Source organism: Perissodus microlepis, chromosome 3 (genome assembly GCF_051167445.1).
Source record: "Perissodus microlepis isolate ML-2025 ecotype Zambia chromosome 3, ASM5116744v1, whole genome shotgun sequence".
In the NCBI taxonomy this organism is placed as follows: domain Eukaryota; kingdom Metazoa; phylum Chordata; class Actinopteri; order Cichliformes; family Cichlidae; genus Perissodus; species Perissodus microlepis.
The window spans coordinates 20,230,131-20,252,022 of NC_140463.1; the positions used below are offsets into that span (position 1 = coordinate 20,230,131).

A 21,892-nucleotide genomic window follows, 5' to 3' on the forward strand; every position below is an offset into this window, starting at 1 on the left:
TCACTGATTTCTATAACTGATTCAGTTCAATCCAGATTCAATTCAATTTTGACTCTGACATTCAGAAATACTGTAATTCTGATTATTTATCAGTACATATCTATATTTTTATATCTATGTATACAAACAAATCTAAGACTTGCGAGACTTCATCAGGGGTAACTGAGGATAAAACAACAGAAAACTGAGATTTTCCTGACCTGGCTTTTTATAGCAGATAACCAACTGAAAAATATTCTGCAGTAGAACAAAAACAGAAGAAAACCATGAATCAACATATGATCATATGATGCTGCAGATGTGAAGCAGAGAAATGTGTAACATTCCGACGATTTGTCACATAGCGTCGGTATGTTACGTGTTGGGATGAGAATGTGTTGAAGTTCTTCTATCAATGACATCACACCTCTGAGCTCCTTCGAGGGAGAACCAATGAGATGAAGCTGGAATCAGTAGGACAAACAGTAACAACAAGCTCCTTCAGCAGGAGGTCACCTTCCTGCACCTCACAGCAGAGTTTCTCACAGATTTGGACCTGCAGCAGACCTCAGAGTGCAGGTCCACCCACTGGTCTGATCGCAGCAGGGTGAACGACATCTGGACAAGCAGGTAAACCAGTCAGACTCAAGATCAGACAGGTGTATGTGTAACAGAAGCACCTGTGTGGATAACATGTGCCCATGTCTCACCAGTTCCTCATATTGGTTTCTTTCTGTATATAAAGGTAAACATCAAGGTGATGGTCCTCTCACAAGAATGTCTGGCCTCAGCACAATTTTCCCTCTATGTCTCAGATGTGTTCAAGTGCACCTGGATCTGGTTCCTCAGATGCCTGTCAGTGCAGTCAGTAACAGCAGCTGCTGCTTCCGCACTGATGCTTTTTAACTGGGTCCACAGAGACATGTTGAGCTCATTCGACATCAATCCGATCATGACACTGGAACCACCTGAGAAAGCAACAGTCTTCACTGACAGTCTGCCCCACACCTTCATGGCCCTGAAGTTTGTTTGAACCAGACACATCTACACAGGGTACTGCACTGATGCTGCCTGCAAAGAGCAGGTAAGCCCTGCTTTCACTTTTGTTCAGCAAGAACACAGTAAGCAAACTGGTTGGAAATCACATTGCTAGGTATATTGTAAATTTTAAGTTTAAGTTATGGAATATACTAAAGTATTTAATGGGCAAAAAGAAAAAAAGATATGCCTTTTTTTAGAGAAAGAAATTCTTAACTGAGCCAATTGACATTACAAATTATTTCAAAAAACGTTTTATAAATAAGGTAAATCCTGCGCCACAAAACTGGTCCACCCCAAGTAGTGTATGCTGTTAAGTGCCAGGAGGACCCCAGGATTTTTACATTGGGGAAACCAAACAACCTCTGGCTAAGTGGACTTCACAACACAGAAGAGCTCATTTGTCAGACCAGGACTCTGGAGTCCATTTGCACTTACAAGTCAATGGTCATTCTTTCAATGATGAGGATGTACACATCCTGGACAGGGAGGAACGCTGGTTTCAGTGGAGGCCATTTACGTGAAAAGGAATCTGAATCGAAGAGGGTGTCAAAAGGTACACCTTTCACCAATTTGCAATGCTATGACTGCAGCCATCCCCAAACTCTATGTAAATGGTACTCATTGATCGATGGCTATTTCCTGATCAGTGACCATTTTCTGATTGATCTGCAAGCTACTTCCTGTCTGTGTTAGCAGGTCTTGTAGGATGATTGGTTTGTAGTGAAAGACCTAGGAACATGCAAAGAAACAAGTCCAAGTGCCCATTTGGACTCTGTAAGGTGTTGTCTATTACATTCTGGTAGAAGTTTATTGCAGAACAGTGATACAGATTCAGCTGCTTTGATTTCAGTGAAGAAGTGATGAACAAGTTGCAAAACCTGAATTGTTTATTCTTCAGCAGATTCAGGTCTCTGAGTGTGAATGGAAACAGGAACTGGATGTCCTGGTTGGATTTTCCTTCAGCCCAATCCAAAGTGTATTTTTGCATTAGGAACATTTTCCCAATTCCAGCCACTGTCTTTGTCAGCAATCTTTTGATTGGTCTGTCTCTCTCATCAGGTGAGACTTAAAGGTATCTCCAGATCTGATTGCTGTTTCTGGTCTGCCTGTTTTTTCTTGAAAATGTCTGTCTGACCTCATGATAATTATTGACCTCTCCGGTGCCTCCCTCTGTGGTTTAGAGCAGCGGTCTCCAGCCTTTTTTGTGCCACAGACTGGTTTATGTCCAACAATAAGGTGTTGCAGATAAATACAACAAAATAAAACCAGTACCGGTACCAAAAAAAGAGAAGGTTTATTCATAACACACAGGAAAAGACCCAACCGAATTAACGATAAAAGCGATTTTAAAAATAAAAATGATAATAAAAACCCTGAAAACCATAAATTTCACACCCAAGCCTCAACTATTGCATCCCGGTACCAAACGAGTCATGGACCGGTACCGGTCTGTGGCCCAGGGTTTGGGGACTTCTGGTTTAGGCTATGTGTAACAATCCCCTCAAAAACACACTGGAACTTTTCCTTCAGGCTAGATTTCATTTTAAATTCCCAACCTGGATCGGGCTATTCTAAAGGAAAGCTCAATAAATAAGGGCATTATCGTTTAAGACAGAAAAATGACTTTTTAATTACCCCAAAAATGCATTTTTTAAAGGAAATCCTCTTACTGCTCTACAAATGGGCAACCACCTCGATCTTTAGAAATGCCTCTTTGCTGCTCCTTCATATTCTGCTCCATATTTTCAGTGTCCAACCCCTCCTCATCCTTCAGCTGACTCTCTGAGGATTCTTTGTAATCTGGATTCAGAGCATTCTGCATCTACTTTAGCTCATTCTTGTCAGCGGTTGTGTGGAGGCGAGGAAGAGATGACCCAAACGCAGGACTCACGGTGCAAAATGATGATGTATTATTGGAGTAAGTGAATGAACAGAGCAGGAACGACAGGACTGACTGACTGAAAGACTAAATGGTTGGCTGAACAACTGAACACAGGTGGGAACGACAACATAACATCTACAATGACACGATAAGGAACTGGTGAAAACTGAGGGTAATCACTCTGTAATGATAATGATTAGGGACCGGTGAGAACACAGAACATAATAGAACTAATAACACACAGGAAGCAAACATGACAACAGGAAACATGAACAGGTGAATAAACTGAACATGAAACATCTGAAAACACTGGGTGAACACCAGTGCAAGTAAAAACCCTGACAATTCTTCACAAAAGCAAAAGAAAAAAAAATTTCCACTATCTGGAATAGAGTAAAAGACTCAGTGTAAAAAAAGTGAAAGATCAGGGATGAATTAGCATATTACCTACTGATATATGTGAGGCTTACAGATGACTTCACAGGAAATGTGCCTGGGGGAAAAAAAGGGACTGTGGGAATTTAAACTCTTATAAATGAGTTGTTGGCATATTATCTGTCAAAAATAGGTCAGACATATCTCTCATATATTAATTAAATATTTATATTTTGTTATATTATTAATATTATTTTATAATATTTATTATATTGATGATTAATCATTTTGAGCTTGAGATTTTGATAAATAGAAATTTATGTCCCTTATTTATTCAGTGTTATTGACATAAATATCTCTCTGCTTCTGTCCCTCCCACCAGACATCTTTATTGGTTTCTGCCTGGTGGGAGCCTTTCCGTTCAATAGAATTAACTCGCGCAGGTCCAAGTAATTTAGTTTTATAGAGCAACGTCAACAAGAAATACTACAACTTCTACTAGTACTGCTATAAAAACAAGGCGTTCACAAAAATGCAATTAAAAAATCAACCATAAAACTTTAAAATCCCAATCCATGTAATAATAATAAAAAAAAATCTAATAAAAAGAAACCACACTTCCATTGGATGAGATGAGCACTTAGCTCCATCATGTGGCATCTATGAATATTGCACTATCATGATAAGAAGTAGGGTAAGATTAAACTGGCAAAATCTCACCTAAATGTGAAAGTGAAACTGTACAGATGCAGCACAGCTGACTCTGGTGTAAAAAGGAAACCATCTGAAAGAAGAGGACACTGCAGAGGTTGTATTTTACCTTTTTTTTTTTTTAAATAATAAATTCATTCATTGCTTTCTGTAGTAGAATCGCATTTGTGTGTGAGGAGATGTTCAGAGAAACAGATTAAAAATTTTCCATCTATTTAGAAAATGAACCACATCACTACCTTGTATCAGAAAAAATATTTTTTCAGCTCTGAACACTGCAGGTTTTTCTTCTAGATGCTTCTGTTGCCGTGGTTGTAGTTCTTGTAGTTTTGGTGAGTCTGTGTAATAAGGATCATGAACAGGATCAAATATTGTCATCAGTGAATGAAGTAGATTTTCCTTTTTGCTGTGTCACTCACAGGGAGAAGATGATCTGCAGGATCCTGCTGCTCATCATCCTCACCTCATGTGTCTCTGGTTAGTTTACAGCTTCACTTTATGAACTCCAAATAAAGCTCAACAACAGATTTGTTCCAGTTCTCAGTGTGTCTGCTCCTCTCTTTCCCTCTCTGTCTCCTCAACAGGATCATTTGTAGTCAATATGACACAGACCTGCTATCAGGCAGAGGAGAACCACAACATCACACTGGAGTGGACGTTCACCACCAAACCTGACAGATCCCCCAAAACTCTCAACATCCTCTGTGAACTCTTCATCAGTGATAAACTCTCAGTCCTGTATCATGTTCATGAAGGTGTTGAGGTGTCAGTCTCAGGATGAAAAGTTTTCAGGACGAGTCCAGAGTGACAAAGACGCCCTCAGAGAAGGACAAATCAGACTTCAACTGTCCAGACTCAGGACTGATGACTCGGGTCTGTACCTGTGTGAGGTGAACACTGATTATGGCTTCAGTGTTGGAAGATGTTGACTCAACGTTACTGGTATCTTTATTTAGTTAAAATATTGCATTTTTTAAAAATAATTGCTTTACAGTCGATTGGTTTATCATGTTTATGTCTGCAGATTATTATTCAAACTTTGATGGACCAGTTAAACACAAAAATCTTTTATGTATTCGTCTAAACATTGAAGGCTAGATCTGCCGCTGAACTCAAACTGAATAAAGCAGGAGCTTCATTTTATAAATTATGGAAGGAGGATTATCCCCTTCAGTTTCTGTTTTATTCTACACATTAAAGTTATTATTTTTTGGAGATCATTATTATTTTATTGTGATCCGTAACTCTAACACTGTAAGCTGAACTGTTATCATTTTGATTCTGATCATTAACGTTAGTGTTTCCATGTTCTTACAGCAGCTGCTGATCAGCTCCAACCTCACAGACCAACAACAAAAACGACAACAAAAATTGGAGGAATGACTGGTTTCTACATTTTAATGGGAGTGTTGGCAGCTCTGCTGGCACTGTTTGCAATACTTTTAGTTGTTTTCAGAAATGAAGAGAGGATACAAAATCCTATAGCACAAGTACAGACGCTGAGCTTCTTACAGTAAAAAACCCATCAGTACTGACAGGAACCTACAGTCCAAGAACAACTATTATAAAGAAGCTTTACAAAACATAAAGCCGCAGCTGCAAATTTGCTCTGCTGTTAACCATTATAACCAGCAGATGGAAATGTTGGATTGCATTCAATCATGTAGTAAAAGCAGTAGATGTTAGTTGGTTTAACACCAGGTTTCTCCTGGTTTTAGCAGACTGTTGTATAAACCCATATAATCTGTAATATTAATATGAATGTTGCTTATTGTTGTGTATTATTTCTACACAAAGCATACAAAGTGTTCATTCCTGTGCTGTGGGAATACCTGTACAAACTAAATAAATGACTGGACTCCATCTGATCAACTGCTGTATCTTCTCAGAGACAACGCAGGAAGATACCCATTACAAAGAGCCACACTATATCCAGTCTTACTAGTAACTATTAGGATCTCAGGGTTTCTGCCTTGTACTTTGAATATTGTGGATTTGTGATTTGTTTCTGGAGTTGTATGTGACACTTTTTCTTTTCCTTAGTCCTCTGATGTTTAGTATTTTTCCCAAGTGCCTAGTCCAGTGATCTAGGTGTTTAGTTTTTAATTCCTTGTTTAGTTTAATCAGTTCCCTTTCATTTCTTTTCTTGGCCTGTCTCTGTGTCTCCTCCCTGCATTCAGTCAGTCTTGTCTCCATTATTGCTAACCGCAAATCCAGAAACATCAAAGTCCAAGACTGCAAAACAATCAGAGATGAGAACAAAACAACAAACTAACCTAAAAAAGACAAACAACAAATTGAAATTCTGCAAAAATAATAACTCAAGAAATGAAATGCAATAGAGACTAAAGACATGGAATACAAGAGTATAAGATAAAATAAAAATTCAAACCTCAACACATATGAATCAAAAATTTCAAAGGCCACAATATGAAGACTTACAACAAAAATCAAGAGAACATGACATGAAGCTTGGATTCTTAAAGCCAAGTTAACTTCACACAACGTCTTTCTTTAATGACCAAAACTGAATCAGTTTAGACTAATCAGCCTGAGCTGTTACATGCTGGAGGATTCTTTAAATGTTTAAAGGACAAATGGATTTTAGCACATGGTGATTTATGAGCACCTCAAACCCAGGCACCAAGAAAACAAGTCGAAGGCTTGCTTTTGATGACGGTCACAATGACGCAGTGACTCATCTTGCTGGCGTAATACTGGGTGGGAAGGTACGCTATTAGAACACTTGAATGTAACATAACTTCACAAACTGCATTCCAAGTGAAATATAACAAAGGTAAACTTTAGCTCCTCCTGACAGCTTCTATTAATAATATTCTTAACCCAACCCTTAAATCCTGTTTGCTTTACAGCTCATTCTGGTCTTAAATGTGTTAAATTATATTCAGTATTACTCAGCATGTTAACAAGAGGCCAGCCTTATAAAAATAAGATCCAAAGTCTTAGTAAACAAACTCACAGAGACTTAGGGGAAGTAGTTTGGGAAAAAATGAATTTCTGATATTTCAAGACCTGGAAAATTATTAAGAATTGACGAGGGAGAAATTAAAATTTTGACCTTTGTGGAATCTGGTACGTCATCTGAATAGTTGACTTGTTGCCAACTTAAACAGAAGGCGGGGATACACTGCCTCAGGATTACTGAAGACCTGACACTACCTGAAATAAGAGGAAACAACAGGAGTACGCAGTTTATCTTTTACTATGCTTCTTTAACTCCTTCTTCATACTTCTCAGGATGTAGATCTGTCCTCAGGATCTCTTTACTGTACCGGAGCTGAAGCATCAGCAGCGCCTTGATATCTGTGCGGCTCTAAGTCCAGGGTTGATTCTCAAAATCCGGTTTCCAAAGCAATTGTAAGTTAAACAGTGATATTTTCTGTGTTGTTTTTTCTTGCAGTCTATTTGTACCTTCAGCTTCTGCAGTGAAGGCTGCTGCCTTGGGTCTAAATTGGCTTTGTGATTTGTGTAGACCACTAATTGAGATCCAGCTGACATTTGTTGTTTTTCAACTACATTTTTGTACTTCTATCTTATTTCTATCTTATGCTACTTTCTACTTCTAGTTCACTAAAACCTTTCTCTTTGTACTTCATATCATTGGCTTTCAACTTAAACCTAAATCTGTAAATATGTGAGTATGGATTTATGGTCTTAAGGCCACCGATGACCCCAGTCTAAAAGAGGACTCAGACCTCCCACGTTTGTACAGTCTATGCCTATTTGTCCTAAATTCGGGTAACTGGTGTTTTAATTGTTTTTGAATTCACCTACTATGTGGCGCTGTATCTAATATTGCTGTTACTTGAATGTATCTGTTCCATTTCAGTCTGTTTCTTCTATGCTATTGTTTATGTTATTACACATTTGTATTACATCTGCACTACAGTTCTCTGTTCACTGTTCTGAACAGAGAAACGATAACAGATGTCTGTTCTCTGTTCAAGTCCTTACAAATTCTCCTAATAACCAGTCCTGGAACGTGTAAGATTTTCCATCTGGCTCTAGTAAAAGTGGTTAAGAAAGGGCGACAGGAGATAACAATTTACTATTTCAACATATCTCTTAACAGCCCTTTCAGGAGACTATACATTCTAGGTGATGCTCTAAAATGCCCTATGAAAGAGAAATTATGGAGTCACCTTTTGTTCTGTTTATATCTCTGCACAGTGGATAGGAATAAAGCTGTGACTGTTTTTAATGTCTTTAGCTAAAAAAAAAAAAAAAAAGACCTTTTCTTACTTTTCCAAACATGCTGTGAGTAACTTAGTTGGTTCATTACATGTTTTTTTGTTTTGTTTATATCTTCAGTAGCAGTAAATCGTTTTCTAGTGCTTGGGTTTCCAAACAGGATAATAAACAGGATCAACAGTTGCAAGGAATGAATAAAATCACTCTGTCTCCTCTCACAGGGAGAAGATGATCTGCAGGATCCTGCTGCTCGTCATCCTCCCCTCATGTGTCTCTGGTTAGTTTACAGCTTCACTTTATGAACTCCAAATAAAGCTCAACAACAGATTTGTTCCAGTTCTCAGTGTGTCTGCTCCTATATATCTCCTCAACAGAATCATTGAATGTGACACAGACCTCCTATCATGCAGTGGAGAGTGGGACTGTCACCCTGGAGTGGACGTTCAAAACTGCAACTAATACCCCCTCCAATTTTCTTTCCATCATCTGTGAAAAGGAAGATGATGATAAAGCCTCAGTCTTATATCATTTTCGTCAAGGTGTTGAGGTGTCAGAGTCTCAGGGTGAAAAGTTTTCAGGACGAGTCCAGAGTGACAAAGACGCCCTCAGAGAAGGACGAATCAGACTTCAACTGTCCAGACTCAGGACTGATGACTCGGGTCTGTACCTGTGTGAGGTGAGCACAGGTTATCACTTTCACGTTGAGAGCTGTCAACTCAATGTCACTGGTAAGTCAACAAAAGGTGAATTCAATCCAAAACAGTCCAAAAATGCATATTAAAAAAAACAAAAAAAACATTGCAAAGTAATAAAAACAGTGTGAATTAATCTCATTTGATTTTTAGAAACCAACTAATAATATGTATGTGTATCAGTAGATCATGTCAGTAGTCTTGTATATATATTTAGGCAGTGAAGCAAATAATTATTTTTAAAACATCTAACTGGGGGAAAAGTTCACCACACTCAGTCAAACGTTTAGACCGAAGAAATTTTCTCAAGGTTCAAACCAAACAGTGAAGTGAGAATATACAAAAACAAAACTAATTTAGTTCTGACACTGTTTGGAAAAATTTAAAGTGTCTGTAAAAAAACTGTTCATAAACTGTATTTCAAGGATTTTCTGTGATATTTTTAATATATATAATATATTCAATAATATGATATAATTTTAATCTGTCTGCACAAAATTCAAAGCCCAGCAGAAATAGTTTCTTTATATTTTTTAAGACAAGATCTGATGGCAACTACGATTAATGATAAAATTATTCTCTTTGACAGACTAATCACCTACATTTTTCTGTCCTTTGCACCAGCAGCTGTTCATTCCCAACACAAGAGATCAATTTGGAGTACCCAATCAGACAGATGGGAAAGAACCACCCTCTACCCTTTTCTGGGACTGGTACCTGTACTGGTTGTGCTCTTCTCTGCCTGCAGACGCCATAATCGACGTAATCGAAGGCATAAAGGTTTTATGTAGGTCTTCAATGATGTGCATACTTTTCTCTTCACAACCAGCCAGACCGGTTTTCTCTACTCCTACTGTCTCTTAGTACTGAGAGAAACTAAAGTGCCTTGAGGTGACTTTTGCAACTTTGCGATACATAAATAAAACTGAACTGACCTAAACTGAAACCAGGACTAAGAGGACTCTCTTGGAGCCATTTCTATCAGCCTTAATTGTCAGAGCATTAGTCGAAAACTCAAGTGAGAAAACCTGAAGACAAACCACTCAACAGTGTGAATGTTTCAAGTGTCAGGAAACGACTTTGTAATATGACATTCATGTATTATGTTCATATTATTGTAAGTTTAAATGATATAACTGCCATATTTAATGATTTAAACTTCAGCATAACTTAACAATGAGCAGCCTCCTTCTTTAAAAACATTGTTGGGAGTGTGTGAGCTGAGAAACGCTGTCTGCAGGCTGCACAGTAACTGTAACTTGGCCGTGCACGTGAATGTATGTAACATCTTTTCTGTTTTGTTTTGTTTTTGTTCTGTATGCCATGCAATGCTATTTATCAAAGTCAGTATTATATGTATTTTAAGATTCAGGCATTAATTAAAGACATTGAAGCATTTTGACAGCTATTTAGATGTTGTGTATCAAAGATTACTGTGAAGAGAAAAACTTAATGAAGAGATTTGTATGTTGTAGAGCTGAGTGACTGCACTGTTAAAAAAAACATCTTTAAAAAACGGTAATATTCCGGCAGCTGGGGCGCCAAAATAATACCGTAAAATAACAGAAAATAACTTTCTCATGAAAATACAGTTATTTTCAGTAATGAAACTAGAGTTTGTTGCGCTAATTTTACATGGGATTCTGCCTTTTCCAAGTGCTTTTAGACATTAAATTTTAACGTGATCAAACAATGAAATTACCTATAAACAAGGTCAATGAATGTGGCAATATGAATCATAATACGTAAATGTACAGAAATATACAGTTAACAGTTGGTTCAAATAATAATGGATTGCATGCCCTGGGACAGACTGACAGAGGCGAGGCTGCCATATCGCACCATCGGCCCCTCTGGCCATCACCAGTAGGCGAAGAGTCTTGACCACGGACACAATACTCGGTTGCAGGTTCGAGCCCCGGCTCGAACCGGCAACCTTCTGATCACAAGGCGAACTGCCAACTCTTGAGCCACGATCGCCCGAAATAGCAGTGATAATAATACTTATATGATGTAACACAAGCTTATAGGAATCATGTTATATACTTTTCCATAGCATTACATTTGAATTCAACAGTTCAATCTTGCAATCATGATACATTTGTGAATGTATTTTAACAATCTAAATATGCATATGTACAGACAGATACATTTAATAATCATGAAAATTATGTTTTATTACATTACAGTGATTTAACGTTAATTTACATTTGAAATGTGAAATCACAGTCTATTTACGTAACTTTAATGATATTCTAAAAGAACAGAACAAAACTGTAAAATGCACAGTAAAATATTTATATTAGGATTTTTTCCTACAGTGCAGCCATACCCGCGACCTTGTGGTTGTTAGTTCACATTCATTGGCCGATGCTTAGCGTCATGTTATTATGTGTCCCAACATCCAATGGCATGTCACATTGTTTTCATGGCCACACCCTCACCCCAGGTGCATAGGCCTATTTCTGTTCAGGAATGTTGTGAATACTTTGAGATTTATATTAATTGTAATTCCCACCTCTACATTTATTTTTTAAAATATATAATTAGCACAGCGTGGCCGTGCAATGTTTTATATGTTTTTTTTTAGTTTTTATTCATATTAATTATATTTTCACTTGTTACCTCTGAATTATTGAATCAGACCTAGATGACATGAAATTTTCAGCAAAATTATAATTCAAATACTCCTTTAATTATTTATTATTCTCATTAATTTTCGATCATTTTATATTTAATGAACAGGCTTAGTGTCAACTTTGCAACTGAAAGGCGTGGACACAATAGGTATTTGGGTTAGTGACCTGGTTGCCAATGCTTTTGTAGGAATATGCCTTTAATCTCACAAATGTTTGTCATGACAGTTTGAATGACTCAGTTCTTTACTTATGTTTGAAATGCACCAGTTAATGCCCAATTTAACGTGTGCTGTTCTCATTGTAAGATTGTGTGAAACTTAAACTCTCCTTTCCTTGGAATAAGAGGAGGAAATGTTGTCAGAGTAGGCAGAGGTGATGGGTGGATCACTCAATCGCTGTGACACAGTAGTAAAACTGTCCTGTAACCCTTCACTCAGTCGACTACCAGCTTTTTAAGAGCTTATCCCATTTCTGATCCAAGTATTATTACCAGTGTTTTATTAAAATCAAGCACAACTGAACTGTGTTTCAGGTTTTTAGTCACATCTCTGCACTGAGAGCTCTAAAATGGCTCTGCAACAAATTTTTTTTTACGTGCGCTCAGAATAGTTGCATAAAAATAACGCCATACATTATAGACTGCTGTGTAGAATATTCTCCACATGTGAATGGTGTGTGAGATCTTCATTTGAATGAAAATTGAATTTAAGTAACTTGTTTTCTATAACGGTTTAAGAGTCAGGTTACCAGGGTGCACCCAGAATCGAGAACTGAGAACTAACACTCGGCCAAGTCTCTATATTAGCAGTTTAATGTGTTTTTATTTTATTTTATTTATTTATTTTCATTTTTAAAAAATTGTAAAATTTTTGTTTCCACAGTTGTGTAAAATGCCCAAAACCTGTGGTTGTCAAACCTATGGTTTGGTTTACAAAAGCCAGTTGGTTCTTTCCAGTTAAATTCCTCTCTGTATGTCTTATTTAAACACACCACTGTGCTCCTATAGTTGAACCTATTGGTCCGTTAATATAATCTATTCAAGAATTCTCCTTATTGTGTTACAAACTGATTCTTTGGCAGCAGAAACAGTTAAGAAACTTCCTGAAAATGCAGTGGAAAACCACTGAACAGTGAGTTAACTGTGGCATATAACAAATTCAGGTTAATCTGATGCAGGTTTATCTATCTCTGTCAGTTTTGGTTTGTCAAAATGCAAACCAAAACTGTTGAGCATGTCTGTTGAATCCAAAAAAGCAGCAGCTCCTTCCATGCTCACTTCATGTCCTTCTAAGTTGTCTTTTTGACAGTCAAGCGACATAACAGCTGTTTCCACGCCCAGTGTCTCAAGACTGGATACCTTTAACAATGTATAGGATAAAACAGCTATCCATAAATGCTAAACATACATGAAACTATAAAAGTTGAGAATGATTCTTTTGTGTTCTGACTTTGCTTCTGCTGCTTTTATTTATGCTTGGGATACACTGATAAACATTAAAGGTTCAATGGAGAGCTACTGTGACAGCTGGGACAGCTACAGAAAAACTTTCCCTTATCCTTTTGTGTGTTCCTCACCTGAGTGCGCACTACTTTGCACAACCCACCGGGACTCCCACCCCCAAGAGACTGAAAAGGGGAACGAGAGCTGTAGTCCAGGTGAAACTGAGAAGGTACCGGAGGTTAGCTTCCTGGCTGTGGGGAGACTCCCGGTGCCAGTTCCTCTCCTGACATTTGGTGTTGATGTGACCCAGGCCTCATGGCTCAAAAGCAGTATCCTCACCCTGTGTTCATCATCTGTTTTATTGTACCTGCTATTGTACCTGTTATTGTACCTGCATTATAATCAATCTGGTCCTATTTGGCCTTTTAACCCTTTAAGACCTACCATAGAACCAAGTCCGCCAGAGCTTATATTATATTTTTACATGCTGTAGTGCCATTTTTGGGAGCATTTCAAGTTGCTATACATCAATACAACCATTACAGCCTAAATTTTAATAATATGTATGCATTAAGTGCATAGTAATTACATAAATTGCAAAAAAGTGCAATAAACTACAAAAAAATTGAAAATTGTTTTTGTTTTTTTAACATATATTTCTAGTTAGAGAAATTTAAGAGGCTTATCCCTCAAAACTGTAAATATAAAAAAGTTGCACAAAATAGTTTCCCACCACAGGAAATTTATTTTGAGTGTCTTCATAGTTTTATTTTTGAAATACACCAATTTTTATACACTGCAGGAAAAATGAAAATAAATATTATAGTGCAAATTTGCAAAAAAGCAGCATATGCATCAAAATAAACTATTTCCAGCAGTGCAGTTTGAGTCCTAAGCATCCCAGAAATGACACAGAAAGTCATGAAGTCAAACATAACTTTTAAAAACACCAGTATAGGCTCATGAGGCCCTGGTGGTAAAAAAACTTCATTTCCGCAAAAATGACGTCACTTCCGGTTTCGGGCAGGTCATGGTGGACATGCGATAGTTTGTGCTGACGTCTATTCCAACGTAGGAAGTGTTACGAACAGCTGATCAGATCAGCAAAGCGTGTTTCTGGAATATTATGTTTTTGTTGCTGCAAGTATATATGTATCTGTATTTATATATGTGTGTGTATATATATAATATTCTGCTCACGCTCTGTAACTTCTGTCGGTGCTGTGCTTTTGGAAACCGAATTTCCCAGAGGAACCCACCTGAGGGATTAATAAAGTTTTATCTTATCTTATCTTATCTTATCTTATCTTATCTTATCTTATCTTAAGTAGGCTCCTTTCATAATATGCCACCACTCTGGTCTTAACGTAAACATTTAGGATAAGTATGTATAAAAAAGCAAATGGGCTTCGTATTTTATCAGTTTTGTGTGAATTTTGGATTTGTTCAGTTCACACACAGGAGGCCCTGTAGGGCTGGGGTGCATTGTGTGACGGACTACCAATACTAACAATTGGGACAAGTAATGTCACCTCTCTGGTGGAGAAGTTATTGCATTTTGAGGTTGTGAGGTATCGGCTAGATATAGTCAGGCTCACCTCAATCCATAATTTGGGCTCTGGAACCAGTATCCTGGAGAGGGGCTGGACTCTATCTCAGTCTGGAGTTGCGAGACTGAGACAGAGTCCAGGTACTAGTGAGAGGCGGTGGGCTGGGGCGGGTATCCCCTTGGCTTGCTGCCTGTACGTTGGGGTTTCTCCTAGTGGATGAGAGGTTTTGTTTCCTTGGCTTCAGGTTGGGGAATGGGTCTGTGGTTATGCGCCAAGTAGAGGTTCAAAGTACTTGTTGGAGTTCCCGTTGGGGTGCTGGAGGGTGCTCCGCCTAGGGACTGTGTTGTCCTACTGGCCGACTTCAATGCTCATGTGGGCAACAGCAGTGAGACCTGGAGGGGTGTGATTGGGAGGAACGGCCTCGCGGATCTGAACCAAGTTGTGTGTTGTTGTTGGACTTCTGTGCAAACCACAGTTTGGCCATGACGAGCACCATGTTCGAACATAAGTTTGGCCATAACTGCACGTGGGCGTGTGTGGGAGGAGTTTGGAGAGGCCATGAAAAAGACTTTTGGACTGCCTCAAAGAGAGGTAGTGATGCTGCACTGGTCCCTCGAGCTAAGTGTTAAAGAGAAGCTCTCAATTTACCAGTCAATCTACGCCCCTACCCTTACCTATGGTCACGAGCTGTGGACAGTGACCAAAAGAACGAGATCGCGAAGGGTGGCTGGCCTCTCCCTTAGAGATAGCGTGAGAAGTTCGGCCATCTGGGAGGGGCTCAGAGTAGAGCCGCTGCTCTTCCGAATAGAAAGGAACCAGTTGAGATGGTTCGGGCATCTGACAAGGATGCCTCCCGGGGTGGGTGAGGTATTCTGGGTATGTCCCACCGGGAGGAGACCTGTTTGTGTTATTCACTCTGTCACTCATATTCTGTTGTGTGTCCCCACAAACCACTTTTCACAAACAGAACTCTTGCATCCTTTTTATTTCCTTGAAATTTGCAACTTGGTGGAAGCTAAGTACTCTAACTGCTCTTCACAGAGATTTTTATTGTCCTGAATGTACTCAGTTTTACAAGCTTCTATAACTAGTCTTTTTAAAGTTGGTTGTAAAAGTTAACAATAAATACCATTTTAGTTGTCATCATTGTGCTTGTGACTTACCATGTGAGGCAGCTTGCTAAGTTTACCGCCATTCTGGCCGACAATTCCAAGACCATATGGTGATGGATCTTTTGTATTAAAAAAAAAGTATGACGATTTTTTTGGTCTAAATGTAAAGTTAACAAAACTGACAACTAAAGACAAATCTTTTTTACCTTCTGTGTTGTAATCTTTAAAATTTTCATAAATTTGATCATTTCACTACAATGTCAGGAGTTTGTTATGAGGTGTTGCAAAGTTCAGTACAGTTCAGTTGTATTTATACAGCGCCAAATCACAACAGCAGTTGCTTCAATGTGCTGTATATTATAATAAAATAATACAAAGTGAGCTCACACTCAACTAAACCCCCTTTGAGCATGTACTTTGTCACAATCGAAACGTAAAACTCCCTTTAAACTGGGAGAAACCTTCTGCAGAACCAGGCTCAGGGAGGGGCAGCCATCTGCCACAACTGGCTGGTTGACAACAACTATAACCAGTTAGAACCAGTTCAAAACCAGTTAAAGTGGTTCTCCAGAGGCCTGGTAATGAACTAATCATGTGATTCAGGTGTGTTGACCCAGGGTGAGATCTAAAACCTGCAGGACACCGGCCCTCGAAACCTGGAGTTCGACACCCCTGATTTGTGTAAACAACTACAGCTGTTCCCATCATGCCGCAGTGTTTTTCGACAGAAAGTGTCACCACCATTGTTTGTGTTGTTGATCAAAAAGATCGATCATTTTATTTTATGAAAGCAGAGACAGAAGCTGATAGCAGAAAAACTCAGCAGAATCAAGTGTTAGATTTTCAGTGCTGAGAGAGAAAAAGTCATTTCAACGCCAACTAAATATTCTTTAACTAGAATAATGTTACGATTAAGAGTTGGCGTAAACAACTTTGTTGCTTTATATGTACACATTCAGTGTTTTATATATTTTAAATAATTATCAAACTCCTGTCCTTCTTGTAATACACCTTGTAAAGTAATAGTACCAAACATGTTAGATTACACTTGGTATTATAGACCTCTTTAAGATCTTCTGACCCTTTGATAAAATGATTTGGACACACACATACACAGAAGAATCATAACTTCTTTCATATAAATAAGGACTTGTTTACAATATATACACATAAACATTAACTTTAGAAAAAGTAAATTCTACCTATGGTGATCCATAGTCAAATTATTAGGAGTTCACTGTAACACTTAGAATTCTTTTAACAACTTGAGTTCAGGCACATTTTAACCAGTAATAATTTATAACAGCTGATGGGAGAACAACAAGTGATTTCAATCACTCTGCATGCTTAATGGACAAAAATTAAAGATTCCTCATACCATATCTGACAAAAACAAATGTTAGAACCAAAAGAGGAAGGAAATATTATTAATGATATACGTGACAAGAGCTTTGAATGTTTCCATCAGTGTTTTTGATGATGGCTGCAGACTGCAGACAGTGTTTCCTCAGCTCTCACTGAGGCTGATGCTCCCACAAATCTTCCACTGCAGACCCAGCTGTTAACAAGACAATCTTTGGAGTTCAGGGAAGTCATGTCCACACTCAGAAGATGATGGACGTGGCTTCTAATGAAGCAGCAAGGTGAGTGGCATCTGAATTATTCAAGTTGACTACTGCTTCACTGCATTCGCTGCCTAAGCGGTGACTGTTTAGATTTAGGTTATGTTTTCGTTTTATGATTTTATAACAGAGTTTGATCAGTAAAGCTGCTGCTGGCAGTATAAGTAAAGGATACAGGTTGAGCCATCCTCGACTCTCTGGTTGTGTGTTCACTGTTGGACTTGGACGTTTGGGGTCATCCGAAGCTAACAAAAAGGACACAAGATGCATTTCTTTAATGTGAATAGTTAGTCTACATACCAACCAAAGTAAATTATCCCAAGGTTCAGGCCAAATTTGATACTCATTCCACTAAAAAACTTACCACTGATACTGAGTCTACATCTGGCTGAGCCAAAGCCATAATCTGTGTTCAGTTCACACAGGTACAGACCCGAGTCATCAGTCCTGAGTCTAAACAGTTGAAGTCTAATTCGTCCTTCTCTGAGGGCATCTTTGTCACTCTCAACTCGTCCTGAAAACTTTTCATCCTGAGACTCTGACACCTCAACACCTTCTTGAACACGATACAGGACTGAATCTGTACGCTCAGTTATCAGTTCACAGAGGATGTTGAGAGTTTTGGGGGATCTGTCAGGTTTGGTGGTGAACGTCCACTCCAGTGTGATGTTGTGGTTCTCCTCTGCCTGATAGCAGGTCTGTGTCACATTGACTACAAATGATCCTGTTGAGGAGACAGAGAGGGAAAGAGAGGAGCAGACACACTGAGAACTGGAACAAATCTGTTGTTGAGCTTTATTTGGAGTTCATAAAGTGAAGCCGTAAACTAACCAGAGACACATGAGGTGAGGATGATGAGTAGCAGGATCCTGCAGATCATCTTCTCCCTGTGAGAGGAGACAGAGCAAGGAAGAAAATCTACAGTCTGACGCAAGAAATCACTCATGACAATAACTGATCTGGTTCATGATCCTGATTGGAAAAAAAACATGATAGTATCCTCTAAAAAAAGAAAACTCACTGAAGTTTATCACATTTCTATTTATTTAATTTTTTTAGAATTACATCATGCTTTTAAACTACAATCAAGAAACATACTGAGCCTACCAAATACTACACCAGCAAGAGCTGCAATGCAATGGAAACATGCCACGGAGAACAGTTTGAGTGGAATTTGTAGGAGATAAGAAATTTCACCAACTGAATTGTTGCAACGATGGGATCTTATTACAGAAGCTCTTTAGAACAAACCATTGTTTCACAAATGTTTTTAAAGGCAGACTCTATGGCTAGATGCTTGATTTCATATACGTGTGACTTAAGGGTTGAAAAACTTTTGAGTGGCGTCTTTCAGTGTTAAAGAGATATGATGATTACTTCCAAAACCCGCCCTATATAGACTCATCCGGTCCAAAGTCAGTGTCCTCCTTAGTCAGGGTTATATGACTGATCCAGAAGCACTACACTTATGTTAACCAAATAACTGATTTGGATATTAGTTGGAGTAACAAATCAGCAGTGTTGGTGTTCAACTTTTTTATTGCTAAACCAGACTTAATTTCATATATAGCTATAGAAGGCTAAGATAGGTGTTTAGCTGAGGAAGCACAGTTGCCTGGACCCCCACTAATGCTGCTGACTAACACCCCCGCCTTCATTCATCCAGTCACATGTGAAATTTTCAGGGTGACAGATTGAAAAACATATGAGTCACAAAGTCACTCTGTTTTGGATAAGCTACCGTGAATGGAGTTTAATATTTTGTCAACACAACAGCATCAAATTGTATTTGAAAAAAAAAAAAAGAAAAACCATTAGGATGTGACCTTGATGTGTGTTTCTTTTCTTTTCTGTTTTATTTCAATAAATCGCCATTAGTCACTCTTTATTTTCACTTTGAAACAATCATTCAAACTATTGACAGCTACACATTTAATAACAATGGAAAGTTTACTTAAAACAATGAGCATTAATTTTTTAGAATGAAAATTTTATAATATTCTCTTTTGCTGAACACCTGACTGCAGTGCATAAGGTAAGTTGTTAAGGGCTTTAATACTGAGCATACTTTGGAAATATAATACACAGACAGTAAATACATCGTCCTTCCCGGAAGTATATCTGTTCTTTTTTTTAACACCAATGGAAGATGACTCAAATCCTTCATTCTTTCTGGACAAGTTTCTGCAGATAAGTTATATTGTTGAACATAATAGATTTGCTGGAGATGTATTATTTAGACTGAAAAATTAAGAAAAAAAACCATTTTCTGTCGCTTAGAAATGAATAGTTTTCCAGCTGTATTTTAATTAAAGGTGAAGGCTTATTGGCAGTTAATATTACAAAATGTCACTCTTTCCTATGTAGGTGGTTTGGTGTGAAAATGACTCAGAGGATAAGAACATCGCATGAGGTGGGGGAGTCACATCAAAAATGATCAGCAGATTTTGTCCATCACATTTCTCTCTCAGTGGCAATTTTGCTAAAAGGAAACCCATTAATGAGCACACCTGTGATCTTACTAGGTTTTCAATGCATATTAACCAGAAGAGGTCACCACAAGAACAAAGACAAAAAGACACCCCCCCACACACACACACACACACACACACACACAACCTTCAAACCTATAACATCACCACCAATCATACACACAAATGAACAAATGTAAGGATAAAAAACTTCAGCTCACCATGTATTGGATATTTTCAAGAATAGCATTAAGTGTGGACGTGTCCAAAGTGATAGATGAGGTACTTTCAATGTTTACAGCAGCATAGGACAAGTGGTGACAGGTCTTCAAACACAACTAAAACTTGTTGTTGGTTAGTGGATGAGGGCGTATATAGGGGCATACGCCTTTTATTATCACTGGAGCTTTCATGAAACACTCCACAAGGCTCAGTGACTATTTAAGGCTAAATGCACTGACAGCTGGGAGCTGCTTTGTTTTGCCAAAATAAAACAGTTTGTTTTGGGAATTAAACACAAGTCAGCCTCCATTAATGAAAATACTTGCTCTCCCTGTGCTTAGTTTTAGCTAAAAACATGCTGGTGGTTGCTAATCAAGCTCTTAACACGACATGAGCCTCCACCCTCCATAGCAGGATATATTTACCCGCAGCAAAATGCACTTAAAGAGCAAACTAAAAAAGGCTCCTTCAAGGTTGATGCAAAGGCTACTGTAAAGTTTTAAAAGAGCTATGTCGCTCTGTGGTTGTGTGCAAGCATGTGTAATCTGATGATTACATCAGATTTATCTTCATCTTTAATATTACCCTGTAATTTTACAGGAACCAATATGATAACGGTCTAAGGTGGAGGCAGAATACTTTCTTACCCAATGTACTGTGTAAAAGCCACACAGAAAAAAGTCTCAGTGGACAGCTGCTTATATAAACATATAAAGCAGATATGTGAAAAAGAACTGAAGGAGAACTGAGGAAGGAGAAACAGTAAATCTACCCAGCTGTCATGTTGTTGAGTTAACTTTTTTTTTCTCGTTCATTCCTGTCAGGCCAGTTTTCCAATCTGACCACGATCTCTCTCAACATAATTATGTTTATAGATCCTCACATCATCATCTGGGTACATATGTATACATAAATAAGTAAATCTGTTTTTTTTGTAAGGGTACTGACAATCCAAGTGTTTTTCAGATATGTTCAGTTTGACCCTTGCATTTAAAATCAATGTCATAATGTTTTAATACAAAGCAAATTAGCTATACATCATGTTTATCATCAACATTATTTCTTTTGATTTTTCCCTCACTGTTGTTTATTTTATTCTTTACACACATCATGGCCTTAAAAGAATGAAATCTAATGAAATGAATGAAAATTCCACCACTTATTTTTTTTATCATTCCTAAAATAACATTCATTTTGTACTTAAACTATTCCTGTTTTTTTTTTAATCATCTTTCACTTTCCAAAGATGAAATGTTAAGATTGCCTTGCTGAAACTTAGCTAATAGCTACAATTAAAACTTTAATTAAAATAATATTCTAACAAAATAAATTATGTAATTCTGTAGATATTTCATGAAACAGTTTCTCTTCAATGAACTTACCAAATGTTCATCACCACCGTGCTTCAGTCTGCAGCTCACTTTCTTCTGTGCGATACTGTGCAACCTCTGTGGATTTTTATGTTTTGCCTGCAGGTGCCGACACGCCTTCATGGTTTATACTGCGTTGGTTGAACAGAAAATGTGTTAGTTTAGAGTCCAGCTCCTCATGACTTACTTTTAACACTTAGCAATGTGTTATTTAAAGTTTTAAACCTAAACATGGTTTGCTGAATTCTATACCCATACACACTAAAAAATGCTGGGTTAATTTCATAACTCGACTTCTGGGTAAAAGCCTTAGGTTAATAAGTTGGGTTAGTTTGACCAAAAATGGGTTCACAAATTGTGATTTAGGAGTTGGGTTGGCAATGTGCTGGGTTCTTTAATGGCCTCCCTGGCTTGAATAATTAGGTTGGGTAGCTTTGATGAGATATTGGGTCAAAATATTACCCAATTGCTTGGGTTGAAGATAAGCCTCAGAAAAAGCCACATCATTCTTCTCAAACTGGCATTTTCAACTAGACTGTGACCAGATCAGACTTCACTGGACCACTACTATGA

General features: G+C 38.0%; 2 protein-coding genes and 1 pseudogene across 4 annotated transcripts; 2 read left to right on the forward strand and 1 right to left on the reverse strand.

Annotated features, from left to right (window-relative positions):
• The first annotated feature begins 4,416 nt into the window (after nt 1-4,416).
• On the forward strand, nt 4,417-7,309 carry LOC146390461 (uncharacterized; annotated as a pseudogene).
• Nucleotides 7,202-11,075, forward strand: LOC146390462 (uncharacterized). The gene is made up of 4 exons (XM_084923519.1): nt 7,202-7,366; nt 8,422-8,477; nt 8,575-8,928; nt 9,520-11,075. Exons 2-4 carry the CDS (start codon nt 8,429-8,431, stop codon nt 9,681-9,683), a joined length of 567 nt encoding a protein of 188 aa, XP_084779645.1. The 5' UTR covers nt 7,202-7,366; nt 8,422-8,428; the 3' UTR covers nt 9,684-11,075.
• Nucleotides 11,076-16,040: 4,965 nt separating this feature from the next.
• LOC146390463 (uncharacterized) lies at nt 16,041-21,392 on the reverse strand. 3 transcript variants are annotated; one of them, XM_084923517.1, is made up of 4 exons: nt 21,332-21,392; nt 18,088-18,143; nt 17,621-17,980; nt 16,041-17,501 (listed from the first exon to the last, which is right to left on the reverse strand). In XM_084923517.1, exons 1-4 carry the CDS (start codon nt 21,340-21,342, stop codon nt 17,239-17,241), a joined length of 690 nt encoding a protein of 229 aa, XP_084779643.1. In that variant the 5' UTR covers nt 21,343-21,392; the 3' UTR covers nt 16,041-17,238. The 3 variants fall into 3 exon arrangements, with proteins under 3 accessions (XP_084779643.1, XP_084779642.1, XP_084779641.1); XM_084923516.1 differs by lacking the exon at nt 21,332-21,392 and adding an exon at nt 19,949-21,297; XM_084923515.1 differs by lacking the exon at nt 21,332-21,392 and having other exon boundaries at nt 18,088-18,339.
• Nucleotides 21,393-21,892: the final 500 nt, after the last annotated feature.